Here is an 18,793-nt window from a genome sequence, read left to right as displayed (position 1 = left end):
GGAGGAGGGGGAAAGGTCTTTCATGAGTCAGACAGGCTGGATACTGCGCCCTGGTTCCCCAAGAACACAGATCTGATAGGTAACAAGGAAAAGATATTCAGTTATATTTGTTTACAAATGAAATGTATTCTGTTCATCTTTAAGGGGAAAAGAATCTGCTAGCAATACTGATTACACAGTATGTTCAGAGAATCAACTACAGAGTGAAAGAAGTCATAAGATAAACTAACTGGTATATTTTGATGTAAAAGTTGGCCTAGTCATGAAACACTGAGAGCTAAATTCTCAGCTGGTATAAATTGACAAAGGTCATTGACTTCAATGGAACTAGACCACTTTGCACCAGCTGCCATTATAGCATGAGGAACATCTTAAAAGATAAAAAATCAAGCTTATTTGATACTAAATTAAGCAGTAATCCAACGATATGAGTTCAATCAAGCATCTAGGTTTGACCAAGTATGATGAATAAAAAAGGAGGCTGGAGGAGGATATGGATTATCTTGTACAGTTGTTTTCAAATGGCTGATATGAGAAAACACACAATTAATAGTATCATCCCTAGACTTTCTCCACATCATAATGAATATGGGACCAATGCTGCTCCTATTGACTTTAGTCAGACCACGACTGGGGGCATTAGAATCTAAAGGCTTCCAAAGTTCAGCAGTAAGATTGTGAATCTACCCTGGATCCCATACCATCTCACCTAACCAGATCACTCAAACTGTCCACTACTATAATTCAGATTTTGAGGGAAGATGTGCTTAGGGTCCTCTCTTGGGATTCTCTAGTTGCCTCCAGTGTCTGAGAATGTAGTGTTATCTCATGATACACTTAATATTATGATCATACTGCTTTTATGAAAAACCTCATTCTATTCCATAGGCACTAGCTGGTAAAAGGAGGAGTTTGCATCTTCCAATACTTCCAAGAGTTGTTTAAAAATCAAGATTGTTTGTTAACCGTTTCAAGTGTATCCTGTGCAAATATTTTGGTCAGATTCCTTAGTCCTGTCCTGTAATTTGAGATAATTTCTAATCTTGGCTCTGACTTGCTCTGTTCCATTGAGCAAGACATCTAACCTTAGTCTTCCCCTCTGTAAAATTGTTGTAGTAATCAGCTACTCCACGGATGTGTTCTGTAAACCCTAGTTAATCACTGTAATTTCAAAGCTATGTTATAAATGCTAAGTGTTAGTATCATTAAATAGAGAGACAAGGTGGGTGAGCCACACAGAGCTCTTCCTCAGCTCTGTGTGGCTCGAAAGCTTGCATCTCTCACCAGCAGAAGTTGGATGAGGTAATATCTTTTACTGGACCACCTTGTCTCTCTAGTATCCTCGGACCAACATGTCTACAATAACACTGCACGCAACAATGGACAGATTATTTAGATGGACTTGTATCATTCTGGTTCTGGAAAGAGTGGGGAAAAGTTTTAAGATACACACACTGATTGTGTAGGTGATATGTTCACACTGTTTGCTGACTTCAATGGATGATTCAATCATCAGTGTTCTGTAGCCTGCTTTTCTTAGCATAGTTCCCGAAGGTTTCTGTTGTTCAAGACAAGATTTGTATGTCATCCCTTTAACATGGCAAGAAACACAGAAAAGTGCTTTCTGATGGGAGGCTTACTTCACAGATCAGCTCATGGAAACTTCTGAACCTCCACTCTCCTGCATGTCTTCTTCCCTGGGTTGCTGTACGGGGTTAGAAAAAAGTGCCGCAGGGGTCTATTTTTTTTAAAGAGAGAGAACAGGAAAAAAAAAGAGCACTAATCAGCATGTCCTGTGCTCTTCTTTGTAGTCCCAGCGCCGTGTTACGTTTCACCTCCCTGATGGCTCCCAGGAAAGCTGCAGTGACAGTGGTCTAGGAGACCATGAGCCTGTGGGTAGTGGAACCCTGATCTCACATCCTCTCCCTCTGGTTCAGCCACAGGACGAATTCTACGACCAGGCCTCACCGGACAAGAGGACTGAAGCTGATGGCAACTCTGACCCCAACTCTGGTGAGTTGATGTCAAGGCTTTGGTAGTCTTTGGTAGAGGTTTTTGTTTGTTTTGTTTTCCCTTTTCACTTTTTAAAAAATGATTAAGCTGCAGAGACGTGGAGCATGTGCATGGATATTTAGTCACAGCAGTTAAGAAGATTTTACAGCATGTTAAATTAGTTGCCTGAAATATCATGTCACAATGTTGATTGTAAAAAAAGGAACACAAGTAAAAAAAAATATTGTGCTCATTTGGGAAACGTGTATAGACAGACTACATGATGAGTGGAAAAAACAAGAAAGAAGAAAGTTCTAAAAGGTAGCTTGCTTGTCTTTGTTGTCATTTGCAGTGTTGTGTAGTATTTACCTATACACTTTCTTCTTACAATGATGCTTCAGTCTTCATTGTGGGATGGGGTATGAAATCATCCTAAATACCTATTGGAGATCAAAGGAACAATGAATTGTAGGTGAAATTTTTCATTGAACTATGTTAAAAAAAATGGAACAAATTAGGGCACATATAGTTATCTGGCTAGTTTGCATATATGTACCACCTCTTTATAGTAGCTGTCACACTGAAAACCCTTCCGCTTGCAAAAGTAAATGGAAATTCTCCATTAGCTTGAGAGGTTGGGGAGCTCATGTTTGGCTCTAATGGATGTGAGTTTCATCTACAATGTTCCACATGGGCAGTTTGGCTGGCAACCACCACATCTATATGTCTGGAAAACCATTTTTCCTTTTAATTTTAATTCATTTTTACATTTTATATTGGAATTACAATGCTTGCATCCTGCACTATAGATGCAGCTCAGCAAGTGATAATGGGAGAATCATACATCTGAACTGAGGACTCTACAGGTAATTGACTAGAGCTCATTGGGAATTTTTTGATAAAGTGTTTTGTCATTGGAAAATGCTGATTTGTCAAAACCTAAACTTTTCGCAGAAACCTATTCATTTTGACAAAACTTTTGCTGGGAACATTTCTCAGGGGGAGAGAGACAGAGAGACAGACACTCCCTATAATAAACAATAGTTTAATTTAAAGGTGAGATTTGAAGCTGGGCCTCCCGTATCATAGGTAAGCACGATAACCACTGGGCTATTGGCTATTCTGGGGTTTATGTAACCTCTGTCTCTCTGTCACATACATGTTTTTGTTGTTGTTGGTTTTTTTTCTTCATTAAAACTGTTGAAAGGTCTTGGTCTTGTTCAGCAAAAACAAATTCCCAGAGCTTGACATTTTTCACAAAATGGAAATGTTGTTTTCTGGCCAGCTCAAACTGTGACCTTAAGTCCACAAAAACACAAGGACCTGTAGTAGTATAGCAGCTAAAAGTGAAAAATGTGTATAGTATATGTAACTGATTAGTTTAGGTGGAATTATCCTGTTAATTCCCTGTCCATGCAAGAGAAGAGTGACATATTTAACTAGAGTAGAGGGCTGTCTTAAGGCTTCATTCATTACCTGTAGGCAATGTAGCATGAGCTTTGCTGATACTGAGTTGTATATCTCTATATAGCACATAGCATAAAAGTCCATCAAACAAAGCTGAGCAAAGAGCAGGCTCAGTAAACTCGGTACAAAGGTCTTACATGGGAGCGTTCTGCATTTGCGAATAGGTGTCAACTGCACCGTGCAATCATGCAATATTAATTACAAATTGATCTAATTCGCCGAAGTCGGCAGATGTATTTAAAGCTCATATGAATATCTCTATTTTCGTGATGTCTGTAACTGATGTGACTATGCAAAATTTAGCCTTTGGGGAAACTAAATTCATGGTAAATCTATGAGAAACTAATGGTCGAGCTGTATTGAAGGTTAGTGAGGCATGGTAATATAGCTTCCTATACTAATTATTTTATCAGACTGAATTAAAGCATGCATTTAAATAGTGTCTCATATATCTCATCAGACCTTACAAGCTAAGCAGAGCGTAATAATTTATTTGCACAGAAGTCACCCCAGGAAACGTAGGTGCATGAGGAAATGGCACTGGTGATTATGTAGATTCCACTCTTAACTCTTGAGTCCTTACTGAGTTATTGCCCAAGCAACCAATGAAGTGGTCACTGTGTGGCTGGAGATGGCTATTTTTTAATTAGGAGATGTGAAATAGAGTTTGTGACAGTTTATGGGCCTGAAAGATCTCACAGCATCTTCACATGAATAGAAGTTCTACCCAGCATTAGGGCAAAATTAGAATGTGAGTTAATTACACTTTGCCTACCTAAATTGCTGATGTTGTGTCAATTGGATATGGTAATCTTTGACACTTCCTGTCTTCATCTGTAGTGTATTATTGCTGTGCAATGTTAAAGAGTTACTGCATTCAACCCTAGAGGTAGTTTGACTTCAGTGGTTGTTGAAGTGATTCCTACTGTAGTGTGCATGGTTAAAAAGCATTGTGAATACTGTGGGATAACAGGTGCAATTATGCAGTGGAAGGGAGGAATCCTTAGTGAGAACCCATATTGTTACATTAATGAAACATATGCATTGGATTAAATCTTTAAAACTACAGAGAAACAGTTAGACATGCTTTGTGATTTCTTTGTAATCCTAATACTTAATTATATCTGTGTTCAAAAGAAAAAGCCCATTGAGGGCCCATTAAGACTTTTGGGGGGCTTTACATTCTCCTCTCATTCACCACACCCATGATTTACACTGGAACAAAATGCTCAAAAAGAGGGTATAAAATGTTTCCAAATCAGAATGGTCACATTTATATCCACTTTACAGAAAATTCAAGGAGGTGATAAATGAGGGATTTTTAAAAGAAATGTGTAACTTTAATGTTAGTCTGTAGGTGTTATATATGTATATGTACAGACTCTCAAAAAACAAAACTGTGTAATAAGAGTTACAAGTTAGTTTGTTTTATTTTTGAGAGCCAGTCTTATATATATATATATAACACCTCAAAAGTAGCATCAAAATTCAATATTTCTTTGATAAAAAGCCTTATTCTCCATTGCCCTTTCTCTTGTGTAATCATAATAGTAAATGACACTATTGTGTATTTATACATAATATAAAGGTGTAATAATGTCATTAATAATGGTTAATGTGTAATAAGAATTGTAGGTAGGTAAATTAGTTTTATAGGTTTTTTTGAGAGACTGCCTGAATATTATATTTTTTCAAAGTTCCTTATTTGTCTTACAACAAATGACATATTTGATTTTGAAACTCCAATTAACTTTTCTCTATTTACAATGTGTGTTTGTTTGTTTATTTATTTATTCTTTTATTATTTCTCTTCAGATGGCAATGAGAATAGACTAGGCAATTTCATGATTTTTTTTAGTCAGTATCTAGTATCTAATTTCATGTTAGTGTTCCCGTGCACAAGTACTGCTGCAAATGTAGTGTGGTAAATATTATAGAGCAAGGTTTTGTTGTGCTCTTAAACTGTTCCAACAAAAATGAAAAGAAGAGTGATCATGGGACTATTTGTAATGATTGTCTAATAATTTATCTATACCAAAAATTACATGTGGGTCCAAACTTGTTCTTCACTGTCCCTTTCAAAGCTAATTCTAATGCAAGGTGCGTTCAGTTTGTTGAAGCAGGATGCTATTTCTGCCTGAAAGACCTGTTAAATGGTGAGAACCATTTTGGTGAATGACTTCAATGTTCTTGTGAATGGTGTGTTTTTATTGTTGTAAACCATAAATTTATATAAATAAAGATGTAGCCATTGTTTGCTGATAGTGGTATGTTGCTGCTTTAATTAAGTTTGGACAGTGGGCAAGGGCCAGGTTTGGACAGCCTGTAATGTTAAAGAATGAGTTAAAGATTCTCATAGCCGAATGATCTACTGCATGAGAAACTCACTGTTCTGTTTCCAGCCTATGAAGAGACAAGGAGTTACAATTACACTAGTCTAATGAAAAGGGCATACACAGCCAGAGAAAATTCTCCCAACTAATATTAAAGACAGCAGTCTCTCATGCTGGGAGAGACTGAAAGGAAGAGAGATTACAAACACTAGTTCTATTAGCTAACTATTGTCAACATGTTTACTAGGGGAGGATAGACAGGAGAGGCAGGACAAATAGAAAATAAATAATTAAATCAGCACGTAACCTGTCTACTTTGTGTAGGCTCACATTGTCCAGCCATGCCAGAAAAAAAAGAGGAGGCAATGGATTTAGTTTAATTACTCTGCAGTTTTAATCACCTAAGATATCTGGGACTAACCAGCCACAAATTGTACAGTGCAGGTCACCATACGTTCCGTAATCATTTCCACATAATCCCCAGCCTCGTCCCAGCCATCCCATATTCTTGAAGCTTTCATCCAATCCACCTATAGGTCTTTGCCATCTCAAACTTCTAATATCAATGTTAATTGTCCATTAAACAACTATAAAGTTCACCTTTCACTTGATGCATCGGTATATCCCTATTTTATCAGAACTCTTTATCAGTGAACAATATATTGTGGGCTGAAAAACTGCATCCTTCCATACATTTGCACAAGCTCTGTGGCATTATTACATGTTAGTAACAACAACTAATTCAAATTAATTATAGAACATCTCAGTGTTCAAGAGTCATGACTGAGATGATTTAATTTCACACACAACATTAATTTGTAAAATGTTATCATTCTTAAACACAGTTGTGAACAACCATGGAAAATGACACCATGTTGACCACGACTTAGTGGTCAATGTAGACAGGACAAATTGAAATCAGCATGTAATATAAGCCAATTGTTTGCAACTATCTTGAAACACAGTAAAATGAAGTATTATGTGTAATCCCAAAGAGGAAGTAGAACACGGATTTGTGATTGCTGCACTGAGAATATATAATTAAAAAGAGAAAAATAATGAAAATACAAGGGAAACTATAATTGCCATAAAAGAAGCAGCAGAGCTTTGAAAGGAATTTGTAAAAATAGAGGTTTAAAAATTAGTTGGCCACATTTTGATTTCTGGTGTATGTATTTTTGACCCAACCTGTTTCTAAATGAAGAATATTTTTGTATTTAAAAGTCTATTCATTTCATTTCTCACTCTTCCTAAGAAAGCTATTAAAAGGGAAAATAGTTCCAAAGGTTTCAGTTGTTGCCAGATTTTATCTCTTAGTATGTCAGATACAAACCTGCAAAACCACCAAATTGCCCTAAAATCTAGTAGAAATTGCATATTACCAACATGACTTCATTGCATCTCTTCTGCTTGCTTTGTGGCTTTTTAATGTGTTTATTACAAAGTGTAATGTTAACAGAAACATCCTGTTTTATGACTTGTTGACATTAAGAGAAGAATTTGCTGTATTTTAATCTGGAATGTTTCTTCTGTAATTCAGCAGACAGGTGCTCAGTGTTGTTTTCTTGTTAGTACAGTTTTGATTTTCATCAGCATTAAATGAGCCCTTGTTAGTTAAGGATCCTGCTTTCACTGCTCTTTTAGCAAAGGCTGCTGAGCACTATCATTTGAACTGGAAATGTTAACCCATCTAATGGTTACATTCAATATAGCTAACAGTATGATAGAATTGTATGTAGGAAAAATGTGCCTCCTAGTGTAAAGAAGGTGAAATGTGTACTTTCGTGAACTAGCTTGATGAAATTACATTTTGATAGCTGCAAGCTGTGGATGTGATTCATTCTCCCTCAAAGAGATAAAGAGAAATAGCATATATTTAACCAAGTGTGGGAACTGCTCTGGGGTGAAAGCCTATTATACATTTCAGATGTGCGTGTGTAATAATTCCCGTAGTGTGGAAATAAGTAAGAAGCAAAAAGAAAAAATATTTATGTCCTTCATATTTTTGCCTATTTTTTGCCCATAATTAATAAGCAATATAAATAAACGTTACATAGCCCAGAATTATGCTTTCATGTTAGGAAGACTGGGCTTGGGTGAAAAACTGTAACAAACCCTTTGCATTTTAAAGGTTTCACTTCTAAACATAAAAAGAAGAAAGTTGTTTTATAATGCCTGAGGGTATTCAAAATAAAAATACAAATTTGGAAGCAATTCCATGTTCTTGGAAGCAATGTCTAAAATAGCTCAAGTCTGCCATTAATGCTATATCTACAATGCTTTTTATTTCCAGTATATTAAACAATATTTGGATCAGTGTGGCTGATAAAACACGAGCCCCCCCGCATTTGAATAAACCTAATGCTACAGTTATTTAGTGAAATGATATCAGGGGAATTAAATTGTAATATAATTCCAGTAATAAGCATGAATATTTCTGTGGCACAGTTCAGAGTTACGGCAAGAGTGTCTTGTATTAAAGTTGGTCATATGACAAGATCCCATGTGGAGAAGCTAATCCTTTCATGCAAAGAACTCTGGTTTACAGTGTTACTATGACAGGGGCCAGTGGATGATGGTGTTTTAACCTTAGTCTGTTCCCACTGTATAATCCTTGCTTTCCTTTACTGCTCCAAAGTTGCTTGTTCGACTTGGCTAGACTGACGTTCATAGTGGAGAATTTACAGTTTAACATGTAGCCAGGGATGCCTCTATGTTAACTTTTTCTCTCCAGATAAATCACTGTCCATAGCTATTTTTGTGTTTCATATTCTGAGAACTAAAAGAAGAACATTTGCCTTTGAGACATTTCCTCCATTTCATTAAACACAAGTTCATACCTCACACAGAATCTTACACTGTCACATTTAGCTACAGGCAAATAGTAGCAAGAGGAACTGGAATCAAGTTCGGTGAATTAGCCTACTGAACAGCTATAAAATAGACTGTTTTTTTTAAAATAGACTGGATTCAATCTTAGCACCGTGTATTTGTTTTTTTATTTAAAAAAAAAACAACCCTGAGAGGCATGAAATGTATCAACATTTCATTAAGATTTCTACAGCATTCTTGGTTTAGAAAGAAGACACAGAGCAAAATGTTATCCTGTTTTCTTTTCCTTTCTTCTCATGCACCAATTCAGGATGTGTGGAATGTGAGTCAGAGTTGAATCTGATCTGTGCAACTCCTTACATAAGTGTGGGGCAGATATCCAGTGCAGGTACTCCATAGTGGTGGGATACAGAGACCAGATAAATGACTTCGTAAAGGACTTAAAGGAGTAGAATGAGGAGGGTAGCCTAGGAGCTTCTATAACTCGCATGGCAGGGAGCTGAGCCCTGTTTCCTTGATAGCCCACCTTAACCCTCATTTGAGAGTGGGCATGGTAAGGTCCCAGCAATACACTGACTGGGGACCAGGATGGAAAAAGAGGGTGGCTGGCAGAAGCCACTGAGTAGATATTGAATGAAATAGAGTTACCTGCACTGTACACTTTTATCTGCTCCGTAGTCCCAGAAATCTAATAATAATGTTGCAGCCTGATTAACCCATATGCAATGACTCCTGTCAGTATAGCTGGACAACGTCTCCTATGCTAAAAAGCCATCTACACTCAGAAATCTTTTCATTATATAGAATCATAGATTCTTAAGGCCAAAAGTGACTATTTTGATCATCTAATCTGGTCTACTGCATAACACAGGCCAACAAATCTCACACAATAATTTCTGCATCAAGCCCATAATTTCTGTTATAATTACAGAATATTTTCAAAAGTTATCCAGTGTTGAATTAAAGACTTCAAGTGATGAAGAATCTGTCCAACACTCAGATACTTATAGACAGCGATCAAGTTACCTCTTAACCTTCACTTTGATAAACTAAGCAGACTGTGCTTCTTAGCCTGTCTGTTTTCTAAACGTGGACTCATATTGGTAGCTCTTTTCTGAACATTTTTCCGTTTTTCAACATCTTTTTTAAGTGTGAACTCCAAATCTGGACATTATGTAAGAGGAAAGTGACAAATGTTTCATGCTTAACCACTTAATCATCCAGGCCTTTTATAACTGTCTCAAGGTTAAAATGATATAACCACAATTTCTACTTAAATGCCCACAATAGGGAAAAAAAAACCCGCATAAAACCCCTAAAACACAGGCAGTGCTTTTATTGATTTCCTTCTGTACAGATTTTTGTGTTTTGATGTCAGTGGGTATTTCTTCATGCCTCAGCAGCTAAACAAAAAGTCCCTTTACATTAGGATTAAAACAGAAAAACTCAAGTCAATTTAAAAGCTATCCCAGGAACTGTTAAAAATTAGAGCAACGAAAGAAAATCACAGTTTCAATGTCAGTTAAGTTTCTTATACTACACGCCATGCTGGAAATCATTTGTAAATAAGGCTAAGATTTTGTCATGGATATTTTTAATAAAAGTCAGGATGGGTCATGAGCAATAAAGAAAAAAATCATGGAAGCTGTGACCTGTCTGGGGCTTTTACTAAAAATATCTGTGACAAAATGGCAATATTTGGGTCCCCACACCGCCTGCAGCAGGGAAGCTGCACAGCAGCTAGGAGCTCCAGGGCCCCCACTGAGGGTTGGGTGTCAGAGCTCCAGGGTCCACTTGCAGCACATGGCTGGGAGATGCGGGGCCTCCCACCGCCTGCAGCAGCTGGGGGCTGTGGGATATCCCTGCCACCTGCAGCTACGGGGGTCCCCCAGTACCACCTGCGGAGTCTGGGAGCTCTGGGGTGCCCCCGTAGCAGCCAGCAGCCCCGGGGGCCCATGGCAGACGGGAGCTGGAGCTGCGGGGTTCCCCTGCCAGCTGTACCTCCAGGATCTCCCACTGCCCACAGCAGCAGGGAGCTGTGGGGTACCCCCACTGGCCATGGTGGCCAGGAGCTCTGGGGTTCCCCTGCCACCCACAGGGGCCAGGAGCTGCAGGGGTTCCCTGCTGCCCAGGGGCTGGGAAATGTTGGAGCACCAGATTCAGCGGGGGTACCCCGCACTTCCCAGCCACCATAGGCTGAAGTCATGGAGGTTGCTGGAAATCACAGATTCCATGACTTCCGCGACATCCATGACTAAATCGTAGCTTTATTTATAAATAATCATGCAGATTTTACAAAATGTAGCAACAGTAGTAAGTTGCAATCCTGAACACCCTTACTCAAGTAAATAGTTTCCTTGACTTTGTACCACTCATGTGCAGGTTCTCCCTGTGCAGCTGCATGCTGGCAACTAGTAGAAAAATATAACATGAGTGGAATAAAAGCAAAGGTAGAGGGCCTGTTGCCGCACAGTTCCTCTGTAATTGGCAGGTGATTTAGAATAAATACTTTTCTCTATTTACAGCAGGTTATTACACTAAATTGAATTTCTATAAAGTTTATTGGCATCATGTACAACTAAAATTAGTGAATTATGATACAAAAGCTCTTTAGAGAATAAACAATATTTGTTATTTTTAAATGACTTTTTTTGAATGAACAAGGTTGTTGTCTAATTCCCAGTCTTATTTGTTCTGTTATCATGTTAATCACATACACTAATTAAGGACATTCATTATCAGTGTCCTGTAAAGTGTACATCTGTTTAAAGACAACAACTGTTTTTGTTTTGTCCTTTTGCACTTCCTGGATAATAGTTTCTGTTTGATTCCTACTTCTTTGAGTACTTATGCATCACACAAGGGGTTTTTTTGGTGGTTTATTTTTTTCATATGTACTAGCTTGTAAGCCTATCTTATTGAGTGCCATGACATTGGAGGAGTAGAAGGTAATCTATCTTGCTGCTCAGAAATTCTACAGTGTTATTGAATGCTGATGACTATACACTTGTGCCGTAAATAGAAAACCATCTAGTCAGAAACTGAACTTCATCAAGAAAATAGCAAAATTAGCTTTTGCCTCCCCAAATTGTGAATTGTGCCTTTCCATAGACAATATAGAGGTACCATACCATAGTTTGAAAGGGCATTTTGAGATATTTGAAAAGAACTCTTAATTTCAAGTGCTTTTTTTTAAGTAAAGATCTGTCCTCAGATACGATCACACAATTTCCACTGAAGTGAATTGCACTTCTGTTGAAGTGGTATCCACTTACCTGAGAGATGGTTCTTCATTTGTAGAATGAAACAGAGAAAACTGTATTAACTTGTTTTCATTTACTCTTTGGCTTAATCCTAATGTAATTACATATTACTCAAACGAAGGCTTCCTCTTTGTACCAAGACATAGACGTTGTTACCATATGACTTAAACTCAACAGTAGGGGTGGAAAACCTATTTCTAATATCTTCTTTTACCCTCACACTCTTCCTACCATTGTTTTGATATAATATTAATAGAGGCCCAGGAAAATTCAGTTGTAAAGCAGTAAGCTAGTCTCAGCCTTAGCTATAGTGGAGCTATCCACTTACTATAATGGGTCCCCTTTGAATTCACTTGTATACAATAGGTATCTGCAATTCTGACCAGCCCCTGTCCAGAGAAGAGAAAATCAGTGCTTGATTTGTTATATTGTCTGTTTTGTTGTTTGTTTGTTTTTTTGGGAGAGGGGTTTTATTTTATTTTATTGCACAAGTAGGATACCAATGGGTTGATGTAACCATGCTTCCCCATGGAGGTTCCTTGGAGTAGAGAAATGCATTATTATTTTATAACATTAAGTTGACAACAAGCCTTAATCTAACCCATAATACCCAATACTTATTTTGTTTCTCTAACATATGGAAAATAAATATTACATGTATTTTTCCTTAAAAATATGTGTTTTCCACAAACAGAATAGAGTTGTGCCTGTCAATACACAAACTTGGTCTGCTCTCCTTACCCAAAACAGAAAAAGACACATCTAATTGTTTGGTTTTTTTTTTTAATACAAAGGACTATTCATTCATATTTTAAAATGTTAATAAGTTAAGTCTCTAGAAGCAGGAATAATATTTTGATCAACTCTTAGAACTATGGCTTTATCTCCTCTCATATGGATCCAGAGAAATACACGGTTAAAAAAACTAGGTAAGAAGATTGAAAATAATCATAGAAAGTCTGCAATGTTCAGACATGTGCAGTACATTACACTGTGATTCCACCACCACAGCAATACCCATTACCTCTGTCAATCATAGTGAGGAGAGATGCCTTGCTACTCAGATGTGATAATATCTTAGTCTATTATAGTTAGCACTTATTTACCATGTGTGTGAGGAAGAGTGGAGGGGCAGAATACACACATGTTCACATTTACCACAGCCTGAGATGGATATTTTTTTTTTATTCTGCAATCATAACAACAAAATCCAGTGTTTCGACTTATGCAGTAGGCTTGTGCATTATTCTTTAAAAGTTTTGAAGTTTTAAGAAGGGGTTGTTTCAATATAAAAACACACTCTGAAAAGCATTTCTTGTTTTGCTGTGTCTATGCATTTTGCAGACATGCAGGCAATCATCACCTATAGCCACAGTCAACGGCATTCAGATACGATGGTGATAAGTGTGATATAACAACCTAAACCAATATGTTCTAGACTGTACTTACTGGAGTCACATACAAAATGGTCGAATCTCCCTGGAGAATGTGCCACAGGCAATTTTACTAGAGCTGGTTCATGCAGTTCGATTGCTTGTTACCTTCAAAGCTACCATATTAATTTTTCCTCTGAGGAAATATTTCCTTGTTTAAAGAAAATTAATCCTCATAGAGTATAGAAGTTGCTACTTGTATTAAAATAGGAGAAATGTTATCTTTATCTTTATACGTATATATTCTTGGATTTATATCCAGACTGATGTAATCTCCCAAGTGCACATTTGTATTTCTCCAAGGGACGGCTTACCATTTAAAAGTGATTTTCATTGCTTTTCATCAAAAATCAAATTGTACTAGTGCCTAAAAATTCATGGTATTAACAGTTGACAGCAACCCCCAAAATTCCTCGACCTGACAAATCAGAAGTTTCATTTTCAAGGTATGATTTGAAATGTAATTTTTCTGAGGGTAACCCAATTTCTGAACAAAGAAGACCTCTTCTGTCATCCTGGTTATATGCCTGATTCCTCTTCGAGAGTAGCTCTCTGGTGACCTATGGATCTGAAGTCAGTGATTAAGCATGAGACAGGAACAAAAAGGGTGAACATTTTTTTCCTTTTGGTTTCCCAACTAATCAGGATTAAAAGTGCTGTATGGTACTTACAGGATCTAGGTGTGCTTATGTAAAAAATGTCAGTGGGCTTGCTATTGGAGGGATGGCTTTGTTGGCTGTTAAACATAGCAGATTAGTTATAAATTTCCTTTAATATGTTTCATTTTTTAAACCAAATATATAAATAAGAGCATTCTCATATCTATGATCCATTAGCATAGATTGCACACAGATAGTGCCAGGCATGATTATCACATTAAACAGGCCTTATTTTTTGTACATGTAAAAATATGCATGGACGGGATTATACTGCTTTGGAATAACTGACTAGTTCTGACATTTAGCTTTGGCTGAGTAATGTTTGTATCAGACAGCAGAGGTAATAAATCCACTGTAGGTATCCTCTTAATTGAATTTTATCTTAAACAAATTCTTAGTTAGTTGAGTCACCTAAGTTAACACACACAATTTTTAGGACAGCTTTATGTGCACTCATACACTTGAATAACACCAAATAAATTTATACTGACAAAGTAATGGCATAGAATATAAGTCTTCATAGAGAAGCCAATACAATTTAAGTGTTATTTTAAGCATATTGGTTCTGCAAAAATGCAACAAAAGGGGCTGGTTTGATCGTTACTGTTATTGCAAGGCCCTTGAAATCCAGCCACTTCCCAGTCCTGAGCATGAATGTGATCTGGCAAGCAGAGCTTAGTCATTAAGTAATGAATTGTAGCTGCAGTCTTTCAATAAAAATGTGTAGGTGGCTAGTACTGCTTTAGCATTACCAGCACTTTTAATGTCATTTGTAGGTTAGCTTGAGAAATAAAAAGTTGAAACTGATTTTTTTTCTCTTGCCTTTTGAAAGGAAGCTTAAGTGCAGATAATTAGGATCATTCAGAAAAGGAACTAAATGGTGCTACAAAGGTGTTCCAACATAACATGATGGATTGACTCTGAACAATGCATTTTCATTGATCATTTTTTCCCTATGATGTACAAAACAGCCTAAGCTGAGAAATTGTGTGAGCTCAATAATTTTGATAGTATTACGCCAGGAATAATCATGGGACTCTTTTGTTTGTTTCCCAAAATTGTTGAAGCATAATTTTGCACTTAAACTGTGGATTTGATTCCCTTGGTGTGCATGCAGTTAAAAACATAACCATTTGCTATTTCCATGAACAGTTACACAGTTTGCATACACATTCATGAAAATTATGTGTAGCACATATTTTTGCACATCTAATACATAAGCTACACATAACAGATGGAAAGGAGTACTTGTGGCACCTTAGAGACTAACAAATTTATTTGAGCATAAGCTTTCGTGAACTATAGCTCACTTCATCAGATACATGCAGTGGAAAATACAGTGGGGAGATTTATATGCACAGAGAACATGAAACAGTGGGTGTTACCATACACACTGTAAGAAGAGTGATCAGGTAAGGTGAGCTATTATCAGCAGGAGAGCGGGGGTGAGGGGGAACCTTTTGCAGTGATAATCAAGGTGGGCCATTTCCAGCAGTTGACAAGAACATGTGAGGAACAGTGTGTGTGTGTGTGTGTGTGGGGGGGGGGAATAAACATGGGGAAATAGTTTTACTTTGTGTAATGACACATCCATTTCCCCATGTTTATTCCCCCCCCCCACACACACACACTGTTCCTCACATGTTCTTGTCAACTGCTGGAAATGGCCCACCAATGCAAAACACCCACTGTTTCATGTTCTCTGTGTATATAAATCCCCCCACTGTATTTTCCACTGCATGCATCTGATGAAGTGAACTGTAGCTCACGAAAGCTTATGCTCAAATAAATTTGTTAGTCTCTAAGGTGCCACAAGTCCTCCTTTTCTTTTTGCGGATACAGACTAACACGGCTGCTACTCTGAAACATAACAGATCAAGAAACATCAGTGTGAAAGTTGCAAAAGGCAAATGTATACACTGACATCTGTTGACTTAATGTCTGTCTCTGAATAAAATAGAGGCTTTTAGTGTCTAAATTTTTACCAGTGATGGTATTGACCTTTAGCTATCCAGCTTCTCTTCAGCAATAATGGAGATTGCATAACTGAAACTGTAAACATTTACTCGAGAATATACCACCTATTTTTCCATAGTAGCCTATGTTAGAGGTGGACATGTTTAATAAAATAATAATCTGAAGTCTCAGTTAATGCGGTCTGGGTGACACTATGTGCAGTTCAATCAAACTGTTATGGTTGCATTTTCAAACTGGTGTCTAGGAAGCTATGCTCACAAGTCCTGTTACAAAAAACTTCTCATGGTCCCCTGATTCTGTTTTGCTTCACTGAGAGGGTTTGCTTGTATATGGGTTGGGTCCGTGGTTTATTTGCAGTTCACCTTGAGAACCATAAAGCAGGGGGTCTCTGTTGGCCTTATTACACATACTTAAGTCCCATAGGCATTAACACAAGCTATTCAGTGAAAGGGACATAGATCCCCTTAGGACTCAAAAGCTCTATTCATATCTTTCTTTCTAAAAGTCAGCCAGCAACTCAGGATACCTACATGGATAAGTGGGTGAAGACGATGTCATGACCAAATGGCAGGAGTGAAGGAAAAATATTAGAAATGTTGGAGATTATTTTGAATTTACCCCTGCCAGTTTATGAACAGTAGCTTTGTATGATGACTAGAAACCATTTTTTTATGTGGAAAATTGCGTTAAGTAATGAAACTCTTTAATAAATAACAAGGAGTACTGTAACTGCCAAAGTAACATACCATTTAGATATTTTATTTACACTTTGGCTGAAGGGTGAGCAGCTGGAGGCATGGTAACTTACATAAATAAATGACACATCTTTATAAAAGCACAGTAGAAGTTAATATTTGTAAGAGGCAGTAAAAATATATTTTGCCCCCTTGAAGAATATTTTAGTAATGCAATACAACCTTCTGCTCCACATATCTATCTCATTTTTGGAGGAGCATCATTTATAGCCAGTGTCCTTCTGCACTGACTCTCAAACTGAGGTCCCTAGTACCTTTTTTTTTTTTTTTGGGGGGGGGGGAGGACTTGAAAACATTCAACATAATTGTGTCTTGTTACAGTACACTGAAAGTTCACAGTGGACTGTTGTGACTCTTGAAAAACAAACAATAAAACAAAATGAAAACTCATTTGCCTTGCACAAAGATCTTCACATCATTTATAAACTGAGATTTGTATTTCATAATAGTTATAAATTAAATAAACTTTTCTGATCCCCCTGTGAGCAGCTGTTATCTTGCCAGAATGTGACCATTTTTGTGATGCTAACACTGTGGGGTCTTAATATATGAACCTGGCTTCTGGTCTCTATCCTGCTTTTATGTCAGAAAAGTAAATGTGTTTGGTAGTGGAAATGTATGATGTAGAAGTATGAACTTTTTTTCAAATCTGTATTAAAGGAGTGTGAAACATGGTTTGTAATCTGGCACTGGGTCCCACTGCTGGTATCACAAATCTTGACACTTTTCAGTTTTAAAAAGGGTGCCAGCAGAAATCCTAGAAAGGTCAGGCCAAATTGTCAGTGTATCAGTACAGCTACATTAACACCAGCAGAGAATTTGGCTTGCTAATTTTTAAAGAAAAAAGACTTCAGTTTCAAATATGTCAGTTTTGCTGGTAAGCATTAAGGACCAACCAGGACATATTTTCATCTTAAGAAAATAATTTGGTTGGGATCCTTCTTGATGTTCCTGCCTCTCTAGCCAACAACCAACCCCTTCCACACCTCAGGGTCTCTTCTTCTTACCTCCCATAACATTCTTTCATTCCCCATCTCTCCTCATTTCTTTTTCTCCTACTTTAGGGATATTGTCTCCAGGATGACCTTTCCCCACAGCTTCTGCTCACAGAGATGCCATCCAGGAGCACAGTCTTTGGCTGGATGGCTTCTGAAATGTAAAGCCCCATGTGGCAGTCTATCCAGCTTAAGCCTTAAGCTAACTCTAAGAGAAATGTTTCTTACCATTAGATCAAGAAAACAGTTAACTGAGCAAATGACTGCAACTGTTTATACAATGAGTTGACATGCCAGACTAATCTCTTCCTGTACCAGTATATGTTCACTGGTCAGATGGAATAATCGTCGCTTGGTGTGCCTTATATTCAGATACACATCAAAGCATTATCTTTATTCCTTCATGTATAAGGTTTTATACATGTGATAATCTTTTTTTTTCTTTGCTTATATCCATAACAACACAGTTTATTGCAATATTGTAGCTGTGTGGTGCCAGGATATAAGAGAGACAGGCTAGGTAAGGTAATATCTTTTATTGGACCACCTTCTGTTGGTGGAAAGTACAAGCTTTTGAGCTACACAGAGCTCTTCTTCAGGTCTGGGGAAGGAAGCAGAGACACTCGAACTTGAAATGAGGTGTCAGAAACTGATCCAGCTAGGAGATGGAGGGAAGAAGAAGATGATATACATATGCCTCTCTTCTAGTTCTTTATTGAAGGAGGAAGATAATCCTTGGAGTACATAAGTGTCCAAATCTCTTCCCTTTTGTTCCATTTAGAGACCAGCTGTATAGGTGTGTGACATACTCAGCATACAATCTGGACATACTCAGCTCTCTATACTGAGATGCCTTTTACACTGCATGGCTGTGAGAGCTACCACTCCTGGTGTTCTCGCACATAGCCTCCAGCGTGTAAGTTACTCCCACTTATATGAGTGCTGCAACCAGCCACTGCTGAATTACGCTCCAGAGCAAAAAGAGCAAACTCCTGGTCACAGACTTTCCTCAGAAACATATATCTTGTGCTGTCCAGCTCCCTCCTGGACAGTACAAGCTCAGATGAAGTCATTTTATTAATAGATA

At 37.6% G+C, this 18,793-nt stretch overlaps 1 protein-coding gene across 17 annotated transcripts in view; it reads left to right on the top strand.

Annotated features, from left to right (window-relative positions):
• The window catches only part of PCDH9 (protocadherin 9), an 894,725-nt gene that overhangs the window by 560,234 nt on the left and 315,698 nt on the right, over nucleotides 1-18,793 (top strand). For 8 of the 17 annotated variants that reach the window (XM_073346260.1, XM_073346252.1, XM_073346244.1 and 5 more), the window contains one exon: nucleotides 1,938-2,013. The exons of 3 other annotated variants lie outside the window; for them this stretch is intronic. In XM_073346260.1, coding sequence (XP_073202361.1) covers nucleotides 1,938-2,013 — 76 coding nt within the window. Of the gene's footprint in view, nucleotides 1-1,811; nucleotides 2,014-2,801; nucleotides 2,859-18,793 lie in introns of those variants that run through there. 6 more of the 17 variants (XM_073346269.1, XM_073346311.1, XM_073346275.1 and 3 more) reach the window with 3 other exon arrangements.

The sequence above is a fragment of the Lepidochelys kempii genome, chromosome 1 (assembly GCF_965140265.1).
Source record: "Lepidochelys kempii isolate rLepKem1 chromosome 1, rLepKem1.hap2, whole genome shotgun sequence".
NCBI lineage: Eukaryota > Metazoa > Chordata > Testudines > Cheloniidae > Lepidochelys > Lepidochelys kempii.
This window is presented reverse-complemented; position numbering and strand designations above follow the sequence as displayed.